General features: G+C 40.2%; 1 protein-coding gene across 2 annotated transcripts in view; it reads right to left on the reverse strand.

Annotated features, from left to right (window-relative positions):
- The window catches only part of MAK (male germ cell associated kinase), a 52,996-nt gene extending 35,981 nt beyond the window's left edge, over window positions 1-17,015 (reverse strand). Inside the window, exons 1-6 of one of the 2 annotated variants that reach the window (XM_084872241.1) lie at window positions 16,927-17,015; window positions 10,693-11,021; window positions 9,086-9,140; window positions 8,061-8,182; window positions 5,953-6,032; window positions 820-952 (exon numbers count right to left, since the gene is read on the reverse strand). In XM_084872241.1, the coding sequence (XP_084728367.1) occupies window positions 820-952; window positions 5,953-6,032; window positions 8,061-8,182; window positions 9,086-9,140; window positions 10,693-10,793 (491 nt within the window). In that variant the 5' untranslated portion in view covers window positions 10,794-11,021; window positions 16,927-17,015. The other variant, XM_084872242.1, reaches the window with a different exon arrangement.
- Window positions 17,016-20,561: the final 3,546 nt, after the last annotated feature.

The following is a 20,561-nucleotide window of genomic DNA, read 5'->3' on the forward strand; positions in this document are numbered from 1 at the left end:
CCCCTCCCAGAGGCTCTCCCTGGCCCACAGGCTCTCTGCGTGTTACACCCCACCCTGGCCGCTCCACCTCTCCACACCTGTGTGCTGCACACAGGCCCTCTGCGGGCGGGGTGTGGCGGAACGCCTGCTTTGTCACCGTGGCAATGATGCAAGCGTCCAGCCCGGCCACTGCCATCTTTGTCGCAGTGACCCTCAATTTACATATTCTCTCCTTACTGGCTGTGGGCCCCACCATATTTGTCATGGAGTGATGGTCAATTTGAATATTCCCTCTTTATTAGATAGGATGGGTCATACAATATGGTCTCTTGCTCTCAATATTATATCTGGAAGATTCATCCATATTGTTGCATGTAGTTATAGACCTTTCATTTTCATGGCTGTAAAGCATTTCATTGGTGAATATATCATGCCACTGGTGATATGAGTAGTTTGAAGTCTGGGACTATTTCATGTGTTTTGATGAACGCATGCTATGTCTTTCTGTTGGTAATTCATGATATTTGTAACTTATTTGTGTATGAGGCAGTTTTTTTTTTTTTTCTGTTTAGTTCACTTCTGTGTTCCTAGTGCCTAAGATAGTATCTGACACATAGTAGGTGTTCAATAAGTATTTGCTGAATGAATAAAATCCTTTTTCCTTCTCTTATTTCATAATTTAGTATACTCTGAACCAATCCCTTTTCTCCAAAGAATACAAAGTCACTTCTATATTTTGTTCTAAATATGGATATGAAACATCCAAATGATATCACAATACATTGGAGGAAAACTTCAACATAGACATTTGCCTCTGGAGAGTTGTGTGAAACTACTCACCATCGGGTAGATACATAGTCAGTGTATGGTGGCTGGGATCTTAATTCTCTTGCAAGTCCAAAATCAGCAATTTTCACAAGTTCTGGACCCATACAAAGTAAGTTTTCTGGCTTCATATCCCTATGAAAAAAACCTGATAATAACAATAATAAGTTATCATATTTGACTTATAAACAAATAGAACTGAGCCTCTCTATTATAACTAGGAATGTGAACTGGGCAGGGAGCATAGGGGTAGGTAAAGAACAACCATGTTTATTGTCTAAAAAGTGATGGGAGGTAGAGACTCTGCTTTCAAAATAATTTGGCAAAAAAGTACACACAATATAAGGTCATTAAAAATAGAATGCATTTCTATTTGTGAATCCAGTAAATTCAGGCACTGGCTAGATACTGTCACATTATGATAATCTCCATTAATTTGCAAAACAAACTTAAGGTGTTTTATGATCACTGTTTGTAACAAATGAGGAGATTGAGGCCCAGAGAGAAGTAGCCCAATCAAAGCTTGAGGAGGGCTGTGTAATCAGGCTTCAGTTGATACAGCTGCTCTTACTACTGGCCTATCGCATTTAACATGAGAATCCTTGAGTATAATCACTTACTGGAAAAGTCTACTAAACAAAAATAGAACACACATTTTAAACAATTTCTTAATTTAAAAATATTTTATTTAATAGCTCAATTCTTCCATGGGAGCTGCTTTATTGAAAAACATGATAATCAAAATGCTTATTTACCAATCTTATCTAATAAAAGAGTAATATTCAAATTAACTGTCACTTTGTTATAAAGATGGTGGCACAGCCAATAAGGAGGGAATATGCAAATTGACATGACAAAGATGGTGGTGCCAGCTGGAGCTGGTGGGAGGCTTGACTTCCTTGGTTGCCCAAGCTGGCTCTGTGGCCACCAGCCAGACAAAGCCATAGTGGCAGGGCCGAGGCAGAGGTGGTTAGGGGTGATCAGGTCAGAGGAGAGGACAACTGGGGGTGATCAGGCCAGTGGGGGGAGGTTGGAGGGAGGAGGGTGGCAATTGGGGGCAAGCAAGCTGGCGGGGAGGGGGGGGACGGGGAGGGAGTTGGGTGTGAGCAGGCCAGGCCAGCAGGGGGGGGGGGGGCAGTTGGGGATGATCAGGAGGGCAGGGGGGCAGTTGGGGGCTAGAAGGCCGGCAATGGTGAGCAGTTGGGTGTGATCAGGCCAGTGGGAGGGGCAGTTGGGACTGAGCAGGCCGGGGTCAGGCAGTAGGAGGCGAGCATGCCAGCAGGAGGGGGCAGTAGGTGGCAAGCAGGCCAGCAGGGGGGTGCAGCTGGGGGTGATCAGGCTGGCAGGCAGGTGAGGGTTTAGGAGCCACCAGTCCTGGATTGCGAGATAAACGTGAGACTGCTGGTTTAGGCCCAATCCCATAGGGGTCACAGCAGTTGGATATCCCCCAATGGATCCCAGATTGGAGAGGGTGCAGGCCTGTCTGAGGGACCCCTCCCATGCACAAATTTGTGCACTGGGACACTAGTCTATACTAATAAAAGGGTAATATGCTAATTAGACAGGGAAACCTTCCAGGAGACCTTCTGGACAAAGCCAGGAGGGGAGGGCAGTTGGGGGCAATCAGGAGGGCAGGGAGGGGAAGTTGGGGGTGAGCAAGTCAGCAGTGGGGAGCATTGGGGGGCGATCAGACTGGTGGGGGCTAGCTGTAGGAGAGCAGGCTGGTGGGGGGCAGTTCGGGGCAAGCAGGCTGGCCGGAGAGAGAGTTGGGGGAGTGATCAGGATGGTGGGGGGGGACAGTTGGGGAAGAGAAGGCTGGCAGGCAGAGTGGTTAGGGGCGATCAGGAAGGCAGGCAGGTGAGCAGTTAGGAGCCAGCAGTCCCGAATTGTGAGAGGGATGTCCAACTGCCTGTTTAGACCCTGTGGGATTGGGCCGAAATCGGCATTGGACATCTTCTGACAGGTCCCAGATTGGAGAGGGTGCCGGCCGGTCTGAGGGGCACCCTCTGTGCATAAATTTTGTGCACCAGGCCACTAGTCCTATATAATAAAAGGCTAATATGCAAATCAACCAAACAGTGGAACAAGTGGTCGCTATGACATGCACTGACCACCAGGGGGCAGACGCTCAAGGCAGGAACTGCCCCCTGGTGATCAGTGCATTCCCACAGGTGGAGCACCACTCAGCCAGATGTTGGGCTTACAGCTGGTTGGCAAGATCAGCAGCAGTTGCAGGAGCCTCCCCTGCCTCCTTGCAGTCGGACATCCCCTGAGGGCTCCTGGACTGCAAGAGGGCACAGGCCAGGCTAAGGGACACTTCCCTACCCTGAGTGCATAATTTTCATGCACAGGGCCTCTAGTATATAAGTAAATGGTTAGCTATGGAAGATAGGTAGCCCAATAAAAACGAGGCAGAAAGCCCAGGAAGAAGAAAAACATGAGAGCCCTCTTTGCAAATTTCTATGTGAGATCTAAAGCACACTGCTTGTACACAGATATGTTCTAATGTCCTTGAAATATGGTCATCGGCTGTAGTGATCATTATGAGAAGGTTTTCACAGAGCTTTGGGCTAGGGAGACTGTTTGAGCCTAAAATCTCTTAATTCCATCAAAGCCAGTGTGGGATCTAATTTGTGAAATCCCAACAATTCTGAACTCAGTTTACCTGGTACTTCTTACTCAAAATAGTTGTTACAATCCATTTCACTAACTTCCAAGAGAAATATATTGCACTTTTATAATATGAAGACAGGAATGGGAACACATGTGATGGTATAGTGACATTAATCCATAAAATCATAGAACAGAACCAATTACATATTTGTACAGTTCACATTTTCCCCATCCTCATTAATACAAATATATAAAAAACTTGGTCCTATTTAAAAAGTATTTTCTCAAACTATTGCATCTGGAATGCTTATTAACTACAGTGAAATAAAGTTTTGTTAAAAGTTCTATTATTCTTTTTTTTTTTTTTTTAGTATATTTTATTGATTTTTTACAGAGAGGAAGAGAGAGGGATAGAGAGAAACATCGATGAGAGAGAATCATCGATCAGCTGCTTCTTGCACACCCTCTACTGGGGATGTGCCTGCAACCAAGGTACATGCCCCTGACCGGAATCGAACCCGGGACCTTTCAGTCCGCAGGCCGACGTCCTATCCACTGAGCCAAACCGGTTTCGGCCTATTATTCTTTAAAAAAAATATTTTTATTGATTTCAGAGAGGAAGGAAGAGGGAGAGAGAGAGAGAAACATCAAGAATGAGAGAGAATGATTGATTGGCTACCTCTTGCATGTCCCCCACTGGTGATCAAGCCCACAGCCAGGGCATGTGCCCTGACCAGGAATTGAACTGTGACCTCCTGGTTCATAAGGCAACACTCAACCACTGAGCAACAATGGCAGGACAAGAGCTCTATTATTTTTAGAGTCCAATTTCCCAAATCACTGTGTCGTCAATTATATAGCTAACTCCAGATTATTCATGTTTTTACTTTCAGCAGAAATTTTAAAATCCCAAGCTAACTTTCTTCAATCCCTTGTCCTCTGAAGTTGCCGATAGAGAGAGAGAGAGTGTGTGTGTGTGTATATATATCTCCAAGGAAACTAAAACAATTATATTACTAGCCTGATAGTTAATATATATCCAAAGAAACTAAAATAATTTTATTACTAGCCTGTATTTTATTACAATAAAACAGAAAACTCTTTCCAAAACTCAAGCAATCCATGAGGCTTTTGATTTTCCATATCACTGACTTCAGTAGCATAAAGTAACTCAGGCCAATAGCAAGAGTTAACATGCTGAGCAGTTTCAGTGGCATGTTATATTCACCCAGTTATATATTTTGGGTTGAAGATCAGGAATCTATCATGAAAAATTAAAATAGCATATACACTGTTTATTTCCATGTAATTAACAAATGACTGACTTTTACCAATGGGTTATAGTATGTTAACATGGGTTTTAGACTTTTAAAATCCTTAACAGTTTATAGAAGACAAACAACTGGGAATGCAGTAATGTTCCTACAATGCTTCTATGGAATTCCAAATCACATTTTTAGAAAATAAATTATTTCCTGTAGCAGTTAAAGTAAAAGGAAAATATAAAATATGGAATGAAACATGAAAGGAGACTAATGATGGTGTTTTTCGAGTGCTCATGTTCAGAATACAGCAATGGTATAGCAAAAACCTTTCTAATTTAATATCCACATATCTAATGATTCTAAACAAATGTTTGCTGATTTTTAACAATAATACCATACTAACATTTTGGAGTAATAGTTCTGGTTTGATAGATATGCAAAAAATTATATAAATTAAAATGACATAAATAAGAAATTCATAAAAATAAGATCACTTGCTTTAATTTCACTCAAGGAATAGAGACAACTAAATGTAAATACCAAGGGAAACTATAAATTATCATAGCACGGGTTATTTAAACTACTTAAATATCAATAATTGGTCTTGGTACATGGAAGCATTCCCATCTTTTCCAAAAGTGGGGCCATTATATGTATCCTATATAATAAAAGGCTAATAAATTGTCTCCTCAACCAGGAGTTCAACCAGCAGGCAGGCCGGCCAGCTGCCCATGTCCCATCCCCTGGCCAGGCTGGCCGGACCCATACACGAATTCATGCACTGGGCCTCAATATATATACTGAGTATATATATATACTGAGTGGCCAGATTATTATGCATTCAGAGATCATAAAAATAATCTGGCCACTTAGTATACACACACATACACATACACACACACACATATGTATATGTATATATGTATATATATATATTTATATGTATATATATAATTTTTTATTTCTATGGTAAAATTAGGGGAAATAAGGTTGCAGAATGGGTTTATGATGACAGACTAAAGACTGACGATGATCAAACTGTTAAAAAATCCTATTGTAAAGGAAGATAATTATAGATTATAGAAATTTTATTTTATATAGAATAAAAATTCTAAATTACTTAAACAAAATATCAGTATGTGTAGGCACACACATACTCCAAAATTGAAGTTATCTAAATATAACAGTGTTTAACAGTTATATGCAATTCCTGTGTATAATCTTGACAATAATCCAAAGAGGCAGGAAGTGAAACTTAAAAGAAACCTACCATGTTTATGGATAAATGCCAGCCCTTGTAATATTTGATACATAATATTTCTGATGACTGACTCAGGGAACAACTTGTTTCTGTGAAGAAATGAAACAAATAAACAGTCATCTAATGCTGCTAACCAACCAACCAAAAGCATTACAAGGGTTCTTCCTCCCTTGAAGCCCCTGTGGCCTCATAATACTGGATAAAGGTATGATATACAATTTCATAGTGCTAAAGATCATAAATTTCAAAAGTGAAAATTAGAATTGTTTTTTTTTTCACTGGGTGGTAAAAACTCAAATAGCTAAATTCTATAGATAAATTCTAAACTGTCTCAAGAGGAGAAAAGTAAATTGGAAAACTCATAACCATCAGAGAAGCAAAGTATGCAAATCTGTACCAGGTATGTAGGTTTTGAGTTTTAAGACATGACTGCTTCAGTTGTACAGTGTGCATTGGTATGGTCCAATCCTATAAAATAAAGGGGTAATATGCAAATTGACCCTCATGCCCTTGCACAAGATGGCCACTCTCATGTGGTCAAAGATGGCTGCCACAAGATGGCTGGCAGGGGAGGGTAGTTGTGGGCAATCAGGCCAGCAGGGGAGGGCAGTTGGGGGTGGCTTGGCCAGCAGGGAAGGGCAGTTGGGGAAGATTGGGCTGGCAGGAAAGCAGTTAGGAGTTGATCAGGCTGGCAGGGGAGTGGTTGGGGAGTGATCAAGCTGGCAGGCAGGCAAGCAGTTGGGAGAGGGGACATCGCCCGAGTGGTCCCAGATTGAAGAGGGTGCAAGCTGGGCTGAGGGACCCCCCCACCCCAGTGCACAAATTTTGTGCTCTGGGCCTCTAGTAAAAATATAATGAGCCACAAATGAAAACCACATATATTTAACAATGTTTTACCTAACCCAATATATACAAAATATTACTTTAATATGCAATCAATATAAATAATTTACTAATTAATTTACATTCTATCTTTTGTTCTAAAATTTTAAAATCTGATGTGTAATTTATTTTACACTTTTAGCTCAATCCAGTCCAGCCACACTTCAAAATGGCCCTTTGTGACTAAAAGCCACTGCATTGGACAGTGCAGCTTTAAATAATATTTACACAAGGCTCAAAGTAAGATCCAAATAAAAGCTTAATTAAGGCTGACAAATATTAATCAATAGTATACCACAAATTAATGTGATCAACATTAATTATTTCGTGCTGAATTAATCCTTCTTTGACTCTGAAGCCATACTATGTTTTGGAAATAATCATTTTAAAGTTTTTAAACTTTATTATAATTTCAACATTTTCTAACATCTTTATTTCAGCATGATTGACTGGATTAATTTAGAATGTTTATTCGAGCATTCAACATGTGGGCTCAATCCCCAGTGGGGAGAAGGGGGTGAGCATAAAGAAGGCAGTCAATCAATGATTCTCTCTGCTCATTGATGTTTCATCTCTCTGTCTCCCTCACCTTCCCTCTCTGAAGTCAATAAAAATATATTTTAAAACCTTCCCTCTGTGAAGTCAATAAAAATATATTTTAAAAAATAAAATATTATTCTCCGAAGCTCATGGCAGATGACTGAAGCATTCCTCTTTAGATTCTGTTCATAGGCTTAAAAATTAAAATGAGAATTTCCTTGGGATGGGTAACATTAAGTTTTATCATTAACTTAAGTATTCTAATTAATGAGTTTATTAGATTCTTTTTAGAAAGCTACCAATTCCTCCATCCATTCTTTCACTAACCTTTCACAAGATACTTGGGAGAGCAATAAAGATAATTTTCTCAATTTTCCCCAAGACCAATTTTACTACTGAGCATTAAATTATAAATAGATCTTTGTTTCAAAAAGTATAGAAAGATAGTATGTGTGTTTTTATGAAACATTAATTTTGACTTTTAAAAGATTATAGCAGAGAAAAATGGTGGTTATGTCATAGCTAGTTCTTCAATGTTAGATATTATCCTTTGATGATGATAACTAATTAATTTAAATCCACCATTTGGAGAGATAAATCTGAACATTTTAAAGTGTGACATATTGAAGGGATCTGAAATTTATGGAGTATCGAGATAATGGGGAAAATATAACTTCCATAAAATACAGACATACCTGTCTTTCATTAATTGATAGAGGTTTTCTTTCATATATTCAAATATAAAATAAAGATGGTCATTTTCTCTGATAACTTCTTTTAGTTTAATCACGTTGGCATGATTAAGTTTCTTCAGAGACTGCAACACAGCAAATAAGCAATAACATTCTTATAGCAAAATTATAGAAGTTGGCAAAATCTCATCAATGCTAAGTATGATAATGATCTTAAGTAATAGTCTATTTCTTACGCATTCATTAATGAATTAAGTTTTAACATCTACAATATTTATGTCTAAAAGATCTTAGACACCTATTTAAAGTAAGCAGTAAACTGTTTTAAGCAATGAATGTAAATGTGAAAATAAACCAAATCAACAATATGTCACTTTTTTCTTAGTCTATTAACTATGTTTACCTTTGTTCTGATTTTACTATCTAAATGCCATGCACAAGCCGAAGCCGGTTTGGCTCAGTGGATAGAGCGTCGGCCTGCGGACTCAAGAGTCCTGGGTTCGATTCCGGTCAAGGGCATGTACCTTGGTTGCGGGCACATCCCCAGTGGTGGGTGTGCAGGAGACAGCTGGTCCATGTTTCTCTCTCATAGATGTTTCTAACTCTCTATCCCTCTCTCTTCCTCTCTGTAAAAAATCAATAAAATATATTTTAAAAAATAAAATAAAATCCCATGCACAAGTCTCCAAAAAATTTATAGAAGTCATACAGCATAAAATATAAGGAAATGGTATATAATGAATTAAAAAGTTGCCTTTCCTTTGATAATATAAGTTAAAATGCTCTTCTATAAGTGAGAGTGTACTTTCAAATATATGGTTATAGTTATTTTCTGTTCTCTACTCACATTCTGATGAGAAATGAAAAATTACTTTAGAAAGATAAAGGAAAAAGTAAAAAATATAATTATTGTTGTACTGCTTCCTACAGAGAGAAGAATAGTCTCCTTAGCCACCATCCTCAGAAATGAGGGAGGTGTGAGGTAGAGCTAAGGCCTTCTCCTGTTGGTTTCACCTCTAGGATTTTACCTTAACTTCTCTCAAGTTCATACATTCATCCCAAGAATAGAACTTTCTCTTCATCCTGAAATTTAAAAAAGTTAAGTTTAGTGTATGGGCGCTAAGAACTAAGAAATTACACCGTTGGCTTTCTTACTGGTATTAATTCACTTTGGGCAAGCTATGGTATTGCTCTTCCCTCCTCCTTAAAAACAAATCACCTCCCTTCTATATATCTCAAGGCTATTTGGTACAAGTCCCGAGACTTTGTCATATCTGAAATTCTGCTTTAACACAAAGGTGAAAGAATTAATCTTCCTTTCTGGATGAATTCTTACATTTCTCTAATCAGTTTTATTGTGCTTCTCTAGAAGGGCTCCTTCCAAAAGTCCTCTCCTCCTTCTAGAACTTAAAACATAAATATGAAATACTATAATTAGATGGAGTAGGGAAAGAAATGAAAAATTTTGGCAGCAAATTTAGTAAAATATTTTGTCTGACAACTTGTATATCATTACCTCAGCTTTAAACAAAAGGCCCATAAAGTTAACTGATTTATTTAAATCAACAATAATTCAGAAGTAACCAAATATAAAAATAGCTTTCTTGAATTTTGTTTTTACTTCCCCTCTTCCATGCTAATGTTGGTTACCATCCTATACAATAAGAGAGGAATATGCTAATTATCTGTTACGCCTTGAGGCATAACAACCAACCAACTGCTAATGATCAGATCTGCAGGAGGGTGGAGCAGCGAACTACTACAAGTGGGCAGCAAAAAGCTAAGGAGGGAGCAGGGCAGCAAGCTATTGGGGGTGGGGGGAGGCACAGGGAAAGCTACAGGAGGATGGGGCAGCAGGCAGAGAGCTACAAGAGGGCAGCAGAGAGCTACAGGAGGGCAGCAGAGAGCTACTGGTGCATGGATTCATGCACAGAGCTACTAGTTAGAGATAAATCTATAAATAGTGAATTTAGGGTAATAAAGTAATTCCACTATATATACCATAGATAGAGATTATATTATTTATATGAATGGATTTTTAGTCACCATACAAAATGGGAGACAAGAAAAAATAGGATTCATGTTCCAAAAAATGTTTCTTCAGGTGTAGAAATTACAAGGCTGGATAATGAAAAATAAAAACCTTATATGCCCTACTATTTTCATTTAGTATTATAATTTCCTATTGAGATATCCTAGAAGATTCCCGGGAAGCTTACAGTTTTCCTTATTTATTAAACTAACCCATAGGGATTATTCTGAGCCTCTACAAGAGTTAATACACAGGGGTAAGGAAATAAAGGAAAGGCAGCATAAAGAATTAGCAATACATCATGGTAGTCAAGAATGCAGCTTTGGAACTATTTTGCCTGGATTCAAATCCTCACTCAGCAGCTCACTGATTATATGACCTTAGAGAGATTACTTAATAACCTCTCTGTGCCTTAAATTCCTTAGCTATAAAGTAGAAACTACTGCATAAGAAAAGCTTATTGTAAACTGCTTAGTTCAGCACTCAATAAATACTAGATGTACTAAAATATATGATCGTCTATATAAGACATGTATTCGCAAGCACACAAAGGAAAAGAAAGATGGGCTTCAAAGGTAAACTTTGCAGGGTCCTATACGGTACCTTTTGATGGCCACCAGCTCCCCAGATTCATTACTCTTGCCCATCAGCACACTCCCATAGGTGCCATCCCCCAGCTGTCGCATGGTCGTGTACCGGTTCATCTTGGAAAAATAATGCGGCAGAGTTGTTGATTGCAATGGCTTTTTTGTTGAAAATAAATTTAAATGCTTCTTTATTTTTCTTTGTTTTTGCTGTTAGACTGTTGTTGTTATTCTGGTAACAAGTTTGTCATCATTAAACACAGGCTCTTCCCCAAGATTATGTAGGTTCATGAGCTACAGCAATAAGGAATGTGGCAAGGAAGCAGTGCATCCATTCTTATGAACACCCTATAAAAACAAGAATAAAAACTATTTTCATTAAAGAATCTCTTTAAAAAGTTACTGGTAATTTACAGAACAGAGGGAAATTATAAATAATATAAATACCAATGTGTTAAACATTTGTTAGCAAATCAACTGTGCATTTTAGAATGAAGTTCACGTATAGCAGAATAACTCTCATTTGGCGATTGCTTCATACATGGTACTGTGCTATCTATCCCATGAGTGTTTGATAAATATTGGCCAAATGATGTGTGTGATTCCTTTTTTATTGAATATAATCTATATTATTCCAAAACAGACCTTGGAAAATTAAACATCTATATTATATCAATTATTTGAATTAATGTCTGCATTGTATTTAATCTGACCCACAATCCCTTAGGTGAAACTCCTAGGCCAGATTTGTTTGGAATACAGGAGTTTTCATGTTTTAGAAAAGTAATATGCTGCATATACCATACTAGAGGCCTGGTGCATGAAATCTGCACACTTGTGGGGTGTGTCCCTCGCAGTCCTCTGGAGAAGTCTGACTGATGCAGAGGTAGGAGAGGCTCCTGCCACAGCTGCTGTGCTCACCAGCCAGGAGCTTTGCTTCTAGCTGAGCAGCACTCCCCCTGTGGGAGCGCACTGACCACCCAGGGGGCAGCCCTGCGTTGAGCGTCTGTTCCCTAATGGTCACTTCACGTCGTAGCGACGGGTTGTTCCTCTGTTCAGTTGATTTACATATTAGCCTTTTATTACATAGGATGTTATATAATGCCTCCCATTAGCCTCTTAACCATACCTACAGGAAAATGTATGAAAATTATACTAAGTAAAATAAATAAAGACTATGAATGGCTTCACATCATTCAGGTCATATTTTGTTGCAAATGAGTTTGCACAAAATTTATTTTTAAAATTTTATCTTTCAGAACTTTATGGATTTTAAAACTACAAATGAGGGGTTGTGGACCTGCATATATTTGAAGGGTACAGGTTCCAATAGATTCTGATTATATTACTATAATTACAGAAAAACAAAGCACTAGCCTTAGTGTTTACTTCATTACAACATGTGTTTCTTCCATTGTCCTCTCATAGTTCCATATTTCAAGAAACTATTTAATTCATACTATTTTTCATTCTTATTGTGCTTTTTAATATCTCTATTACTTACAAGTCTTTATGCTTATTGCAGAATTTTGGCACCATTATAACAGAGTGTTTCAAAATGCCTTTTAGAAAATAAATAAATAAATAAATAAATAAATAAATAAATAAATAAAATGCCCTTTATAATTTGGTACTTCATTTAAAAAAGTATTCTCCTTTCATTATAGCATTGTTTAATTTCTACAGAATCAAATAAAATCATCAAATTTGTTTGTCTATTACATCCATAACTTTAGGATCAATAAGGAGTGATGTCATTCTCAAAGTAACTAAGTTTTCTTTCTTTTCTGGAGAAAGAACAAGTATAGAGAAGTATAGTAAAACTAGTTGTTTCCTATAGTCAGGAATGTATTTGTTCACAGGAAACTTTGGAAGAACTCTTTGGGGCTTTTCATTAAGAGGGAGTGTATATTAATTTATCATTTATTTTACTTCATACACGATTTCCACCCCTTCAAAGCCACAAGGGAAATCACTTAGGCTATGTTAATTCTGTGGCCAAGATCTGGAAAAAGAGATCATGATAGTAGTTTCCAGTTCTATTTAGGGGTTCCTTCATTTTTTCTCAGCTTAGGTCAAAGCAAATTGTTTTATCAAAGGCCAGCAAATGATTCCGTTTATGTAGTTTTTTGCAAGTGTCCTTTACATTATACAGACACAGATTCTAAATATTAAGGTACTAATATAAAAAAAGGCAATATCCCTTTGCAGAGTACCTGACCAAAACATGTATTTGCTTTTATTAATTTCTACTTTATCTGTATAAGGAAACATAATTTTGAAAGCTCTCTTGGGTTGTTTGTTTCATACTATGTGCTATGATTAAACTATGGGCTGAAACGCATTTCCTTTAATCATTTAGAATTTTATTAAATCAGTATTTTACAATTTACTATCAACATGTTAAATTACTTGACATTCTTTTCTAGCTACCCTATTTAAGGTGACATACTCTCTTTTAAGGAAATGGTGCTCTCTAGGTTTATTGCACAAATAACAATACCAAAAATATATTTGTCCAAAAGGACGTGATGACCATAATACTAGTAAAATCCTATCTAATAAAAGAGTAGTATGCAAATTAACCACCACTCTGCTATACCACAAGCCACACCCACCATCCAAATCAGGAGCAAGTATGCAAATTAATGCAACAAATATGGCGGTGGCCACAGAGATGGAGAGAGCAGAAGGCTTGAGTTGCCCCTGGCAATGGAGGAAGCCAAGTTTCCTGCTTGTCCTGGCCTCTACTCAAGGGTACAAAGTTTCAATTATAGAAGATAAATAAATCCCAGATTCCAAGGCCTCAACTTGGGTCACCAGGGTGGGGGCGGGGGGGGGGGGTGGCCAGCCTGCAAACCACCACAGGCCCCTTGTCCAGGCTGCACCACACCCCAAGGGAATTCCCACCCTGTTCCAGGACACCCCCCAGGGAAAACCAGCTAGCCCCCACCCATGCACCAGGCCTTTATCCTATCTAATAAAAGAGTAATATGCAAATTGAACATCATTCCAACACACAAGATGGCTGACCCCATGTAGACACAAGATGGCCACCACAAGATAGCCAACAGGGGAGGGCAGTTGGGAGGGACCAGGCCTGCAAGGGAGGGCAGTTGGGGGTGATCAGGCCAATAGGGAAGGTAGTTGTGAGGGACCAGACCTGCAAGGGAGGGCAGTTGGGGGCAATCAAGCTGGCAGGGGAGGTCAGTTAGGGGTGACCATGCAGGCAGAGGAGGGAAGTTGAGGGTGACTGGGCCTACAGGAAAGGGCAGTTCTGGGGGACCCAGGCCTGCAGGGGAGAGCAGTTGGGTGGACCAGGCCTGCAAGGAGGGCAGTTAGGGGTGACCAGGCCTGCAAGGTAGGGCAGTTAGGGGCAAACAGGCTGGTAGGGGAGCAGTTAGGCATCAATCAGGCTGGCAGGGGAATGGTTAGGAGTGATCAGACTGGCAGGCAGAAGTGGTTAGGGGCAATCAGGAAGGCAGGCAGGCGAGCAATTGGGAGCCAGCAGTCCTGGTGAGAGGGATGTCCGACTGCTCGTTTAGGCCCGATCCCGGCAACTGGACATACCCTCAGGGTCCCAGATTGGAGAGGATGCAGGCTGGGCTGAGGGACACACCACCCGTGCACAAATTTCTAGTTATAAAATAAAAACACAGAATTAAGTAACCTATCTGTGATCAATCAGATAATCAAAGATGGAGTCAGTTTAATACTTGCATTAGCTTGAAACGGTGGGTTTTTAAAATATTTTTTTGTTGATTTCAGAGAAAGAGAGAGAGAGATACAAACAGCAATGATGAGAGAGAATCATTGATTAACTGGTTGCCTCCTGCATGCCCCACCCTAGGGATCAAGCCCACAACCCAGGCATGTGCCCTGGAGAATTGAACTGTGATCTCTTAATTCATAGGTTGATGCTCAACCACTGAGCCACACTTACATTCAGGGAAGAATAAATTGGATATGGCCATTTCCCAGCTTCTTTCATGGGGGGAGGATAGGGTAGAATGGTGAAAATCATAGGTATGACCCTACCTGACCTTTTAGTTAAACAAATTTACATTTTATGCTCCCAAACAAAAATTTGGAAAGGCCTATTTTGATTCATATAATTACAAAATAAATAGCTTTCCAGAATGAGATGCTAATCATTTCAGCTGTTCCCTTACAATGGCCTAATGTGAAGAGGCATAGATATAAAGTTTTTTTAAAAATAAAATCATTATTCCCATGTACCTACTCACAGAAACAACTACTTTTATAAGTGTAGCATAGCAAGGTCCTAAACAGATTATTAGTCAAAAGAAATATAAGTAATTTAAGAAACAGAGACTGCCTATGAGTCCCCAGTTCCCACTATTTCTACACTATTTCTCTACAAGTTACATATATTCTTCTCTGTTGACTTATGAAAAGCTAATTCTGCAAAATAGGCAGGTAATAACATGTACATGATTTTTTTATGTACATGAATATTTCCATACATATTTATTTCCATATATATGCAACAAGGCAAAACACAAGTACAGGCAATGTAACTATGATCCTCAATTTAACAGAACGGTTAGGAACTTGGAATTTTCTACAATCAAGCTACAATATTTACTTACTTTCCTATGGTTTAAACAAACCTTATATTCTGATTTCATGAAAAAGATATTTATTTAGAGGCTTACTTATGGATCTACCTTAAATAAAATACCCATATAATCTCTCTCCCATTCTCTTTTTCATATTTTTATCTAAGTTCACAATTACTGTAAACTTAGCTTTATTCTGAACAGCTTCTGCCAATTAGGATGGGATTTAGATAGGATTAAAGATTAACATAGAGGGCAAAAGGAGGGTAAGACTGCCAGCCACTTAACAGATGTCATTTGGATATCTTCAGCTTGTCTATGTAGAACCTGCTGTAATGATATTACTCCAAGGCTGGCGCTAACATTTATTTTTTTTTAAAGTAATGTCTTAAAAATCACTAAATTGTTTAAAAAACAAAACAGAAAAATGATTCCAAACTAACTAATATGTTTACAGAAATTAAAAGGGCAGCTTTTACAATGGGAAAACAAAGATTCTGTATTAAAATATAAAAGCACGAGTGCTTTGTGCTAATATTCACAAATCATTTTAAAACTAAACGAAACCAAAACCCCAACGAGGAGATCAGACATCCTTGTCCAAGACCAGCCTCCCATAGGCAGTAGCCTCCTCCCTTCCCCATCAAGCAGCGGTGACCTGGGGTGCGGTGTGGGGGTGGGGGGGACAAAGGAAGGCCCAAAGACTGAAAAGTAACTTTTGTCTCCACCACTGTTTTGACTCAATGGGCTGAATGTCTTATTAAAATACGTCTGATAACTTTGACCCTACGGAATTCCGTTATCATTAGGACAAATGTTCGCTCATTTAGAAAAATTATCTAAACACAAAGACATGAATCTTTCCTTTTAGAATCGAGGTTACAAACCACTAAACACCAGTTTTATTGCTCAAACCCTCCCCACCCCTCACCTTCCAACCCATCTTATTTGCAGTAAAGAAACGGTTTTCGTTACACCGATGCTCTGAGCCTTTTTCTGCAAACATTAAAAGACTTCTCCCATTTTCGTGTTGTAGTGTGTGATCTGAACTCAATCCGCTGCCTTCACTCGGGAAAGTAACCTCCCCTGCAGCCAGGCAGTAGAGAGAGCAGCGGCGGTGTGTGTGTGTGAGGGGGTGTGTGTGTGAGTGTGTTAGTGTGTGTGTGTGTGTGTGTTAGTGTGTGTGTGAGTGTGTGTGTGTGTGTGAGTGTGTGTGTGTGTGAGTGTGAGTGTGTGTGTGTGTGAGAGTGTGTGTGTGTGTGTTAGTGTGTGTGTGTGAGTGTGTGTGAGTGAGTGTGTGTGTGTGTGAGTGTGAGTGTGTGGGGCGGAGTGGGACTAAGGAAGAGGTTCGGGCAGGGGTCCCTCAGGTCCCGGTGTCCCGCCGTCGCCCTCCCCCCTGGAACCAAACCCCGCTGCTAGGAGGGCAGGAAGGCGGTCGGGGAGCCTCGGGGAACAGGACCGCGTCGGCGCCGCCCGCCCCGCCCGCCCCGCCCTCCCCGGCCTCCTCCCGCTACCGGCGTCCGGGCCCTTCTCTCCTCGGAGGTTGGCCCTGGCAGGAGTGGGCGTCGAGGGGACATGTCGGGCCGGCCACCGCGACAGGTTCGGACGGGCTGGGCGGCGGTGGAGGCCCGCCGCCGGCTCAGGAAGACCCGCCCGCGCCGGCCGCTTACCTCTTCTGCTTGGGCGTGAGGCGCCGGCGGCTTGTGTGTTACGTCTCCTAGGAAACGGCGGGGGTGCACCGGGTCCTGCGCGCCCGGCCGGTTTACACCCGCCCACAGAGGGGCGTGGCCTAGAGGCAGGCCCCGCCCACATAGCCAGCCCCGCCCCTCCTGCGCAGCTCGGCTCCCGAAGGGCGGGGCTTCCGGGAACACCTAGGCGTCCTTGGAGCTCATTTACATTTCTGCCTTTTGGGTCTCTGCCATTTAGATTTGGGGTTTGGGAGAGTCTTGATTACCTTTTCAGCTCTCTATAGAATGTTGATGGGCTTACCTTTTATTATTTTGTTTGGTTTTTGCTCCAATTCATTCTATCAAGTCTTGCTTGATTTAGTAAATCTGGTACCCAGGCTTGGGAAAGGCAAGATATAGCATATCTTGGCTCTTCTATTGCATTTCCTCTTCTTTGGTCAATTCCTCAAGTGTGTGTTATCTCTTAGGCCACCCTTCTAAGTTTGTTTTTATTTGTTCATTCAGAGAACATACTCAGTTGCAGTCACAGTGTTAGATGGTGGTTTTATAAGATAAAGGAATGAATGTGTGAATAAATGAGTAAACAGTAGTGACTAGCCTAGAGTTCGAAAGGAGAATACCAGTACATTTATGTTACTGCCAAAAAAAAAAAACCCCAACAAAACAACACCCTTCAGACTGGCTATATAAAAAGGTCTATAAGTCAGAAGCACAACACGTGAGGCAGTGATGTATCTGTTTAGTAGTTATGTATTAGATGTCAGACTCTAGGCTTGGCACTGAGAATAATACCAAGGTAGCAAGACAAATGCTCATGGCCCTCTCACAGCTCAAAGTGACAGACAGGCAAAGTGAAAAGTATACATCAGATTATGGAGATCTTATATGCACCATTATGAAGACAAAGCCAAACCATTCGGCAAGAATTTTCCACAGAGGAGTGACACGTTCACATTTGCGTTTTAGAAAGATGACAAGGGCAGCGGTGGATAGGTGGATTTGAGCAGTGAGTCTGGAGGCAAGAGAAAGAAAAAGAGGCTACTGTAGTTTGTCAAGAGAAACTTGAGGATCCAACTATAGCAGTGATGATGGAAATAGGACTGAGAAGGATAGATTTCAAGAGATATTTAGGAGTTAAAATTGACCAGACTAAATGGCTTAGATGAGTAGTAGATAGCATTATCCACAACTAAGTTGGAAAATATTGGAAGACAAGCAGTTTTGAAGAGAGAGGGTGGGGGAGAGAATAGGCCTAGTTTTAAAAATTTGGATTTTTCCAAATGAAACATGTTCGCAGCTTATAGCTTTCTACCAGAGCAAGGATGTTGGTGCCACTCAATGGGGTGGCTAAGTGCCACTCCAGTACTGCAGCCCTCAGAGATGTCCAGAGGTTGCAGGCAGAAGAGTGTTGTCTCTATAACATGCAGAAGAGTGCCTGGTATATAGTATGTGCTCAATAAACATTTGATGAATGAATGATACAGATTATTTCCTCTAGCAGTTCATGTTCTAGGATAGGAGCTGACTTTTAGGCTTGGTTGACTTTTGTTTTTACAGAGATATTCTTATAAAATTATTCCTTGGATTTGTTTTACTAAGCCACTGCTTTGCATTAGGAGCATTTAAATTTTATTTTAAACATAGAACAATTTATTTTCATTTTTTCAAATATAAATTATTGGATAAATAAAAAAATAGGCAAATTTAAAATAAGAAAATGAATATTATCTCCCTCTGTTTACTGTTTAATCATTTGCTATATTTTTCCCAGTTTACTTTTAAACCAAAAATTTTATTAAACATAAAAGCTGGTATCACTTAAGAAGCCAGTCTTCTAAACAAATAAATGACTTTCACACTAAACAAGGAAAACCATATAAATATATTTTCCACTAAAGCAAGAATATTTGTGGATGTGCTGGTTTTTACCATATTCACAGCTTGTAGTTTTCTATCAGAGCAAGTATGTCTGTGTCACTCAATGGTACACAACATGATCTTGGCTAAGTGCTGAAGCCCTCTAGACCTACATCAGAGACTGTCCTAGAAGTTGCAGGCAGAAGCCAGGGAGGGGCTCAGATCCAAAGGCATTAAACCCAAAACACTTGAACTTTAGGCACAAAACATCCCTGTGGAGGACCATGATCTTGAAGGGGTAGGGGTGGGAACCTGAGATCAGGCTTATCTGTCAAGAAGCAACTACTTTACTGCATTATGTTTAAACAGACTATTCAGTTCACTTCATTCCTGTCACAAATAAGTCAAAAGCCTGTCGTGATCAGGAGGAAGTAATAAATTATATCACTTCGAGTATGTTCACTTCTGTCAAATGAATTTGTGGAACTGATCTTTATCTATATGTTTCTAGGTCCAGCAACTTTGTTTATATGTTACATTCACTGACTTAGAAAATTTTATTGTAATATGATATATCATCAAGTTCCTGCCCAAAATGAAGTTCAAAAGCTGAAATAAAATTTTAAAAATACTAGAGGGACATCATAAAGACAAGTGATTATTAAAATTCTAATTTTCATTCCCAGCTTTTTTGATTTTTTAAAAATGCATATTTCTTGATTGGAGCAAAAAACGGAACAGGCCTACTGCACTATGTTCTGTGTCCATGGGTTTTACATATCCTATATAATAAAGAGAGAATATGATAATTGACCCTCACACCCTCACAAAGATGGCAGCACCCACAGCCAATAAGGAGGGAATATCTAATTGACTACCACACTCTCAAAGATGGTGGTGCCCACAGCCACAACATGGTGGTGCCCAGTCCCCTCAACTTCACCTGAGTGGCAGGTGTGCAGCATGGCCAGGCCTGCTCCCTAGCGGATCCAGCTTCTCCACGTGCCTGTCCCTGGAGTCCCCCAGTATTCTCAGCCCCCCAGCTGCCCAGGGCCAGCCTGAGGCACAGGCAAACCTTGGATGTTGGCTGCCCAGCTGTCACCTGAGGTGCAGGCAAGCCTCGGATGGTGGCTTCCCAGCTGCCCAGGGCCGCCTGAGGCTCAGGTAATCAGGGCTGGCCAAGGCTTGCACTGCCGGCAGTGGCAGCAGCAGAGGTGTGACGGGGACATTGCCTTCCCCTGATCGCTGGGTTGCCTCTCATCCCTGAGGGCTCCTGGACTGTGAAGGGGGCAGGCCAGGCTGAGGGACTCCCCGCTAGTGCATGAATTTTAATGCACTGGTCCTCTAGTATGGATATAAGTTCTTGGGTGGATCTCTTTCCTCTGAGATTCATCAGTCTGTTGCATGCTTCCATGTCTCTGGATATATTTTGTCCATCAATTTATTTTGTTCATTAGATTCCACATATAAGTGAGACCATATTATACTTGTCTTTTTCTGACTGGCTTATTTCCCTTCGCATAATATTCTCCAGGTCCCTCCATGCTTCTCAAAAGGTAAGAGATCCTTCTTCTTTTACTGCCGCACAGTATTTCATGATGTAAATGTACCACAGCATTTTTATCTACTTATCTACTGATGGGAACTTGGGCTATTTTAAGAGCTTATGCATTATAAATTGTGCTGCTATGAACATAGGAGTGCATACATTCTTTCTGGCTGGTATTTCGGGTTTCTTTAGATATATTCCTAGAAGTGGG

Source organism: Pipistrellus hanaki, assembly GCF_964339955.1.
Source record: "Pipistrellus hanaki genome assembly, chromosome: 2".
In the NCBI taxonomy this organism is placed as follows: Eukaryota; Metazoa; Chordata; class Mammalia; order Chiroptera; family Vespertilionidae; genus Pipistrellus; species Pipistrellus hanaki.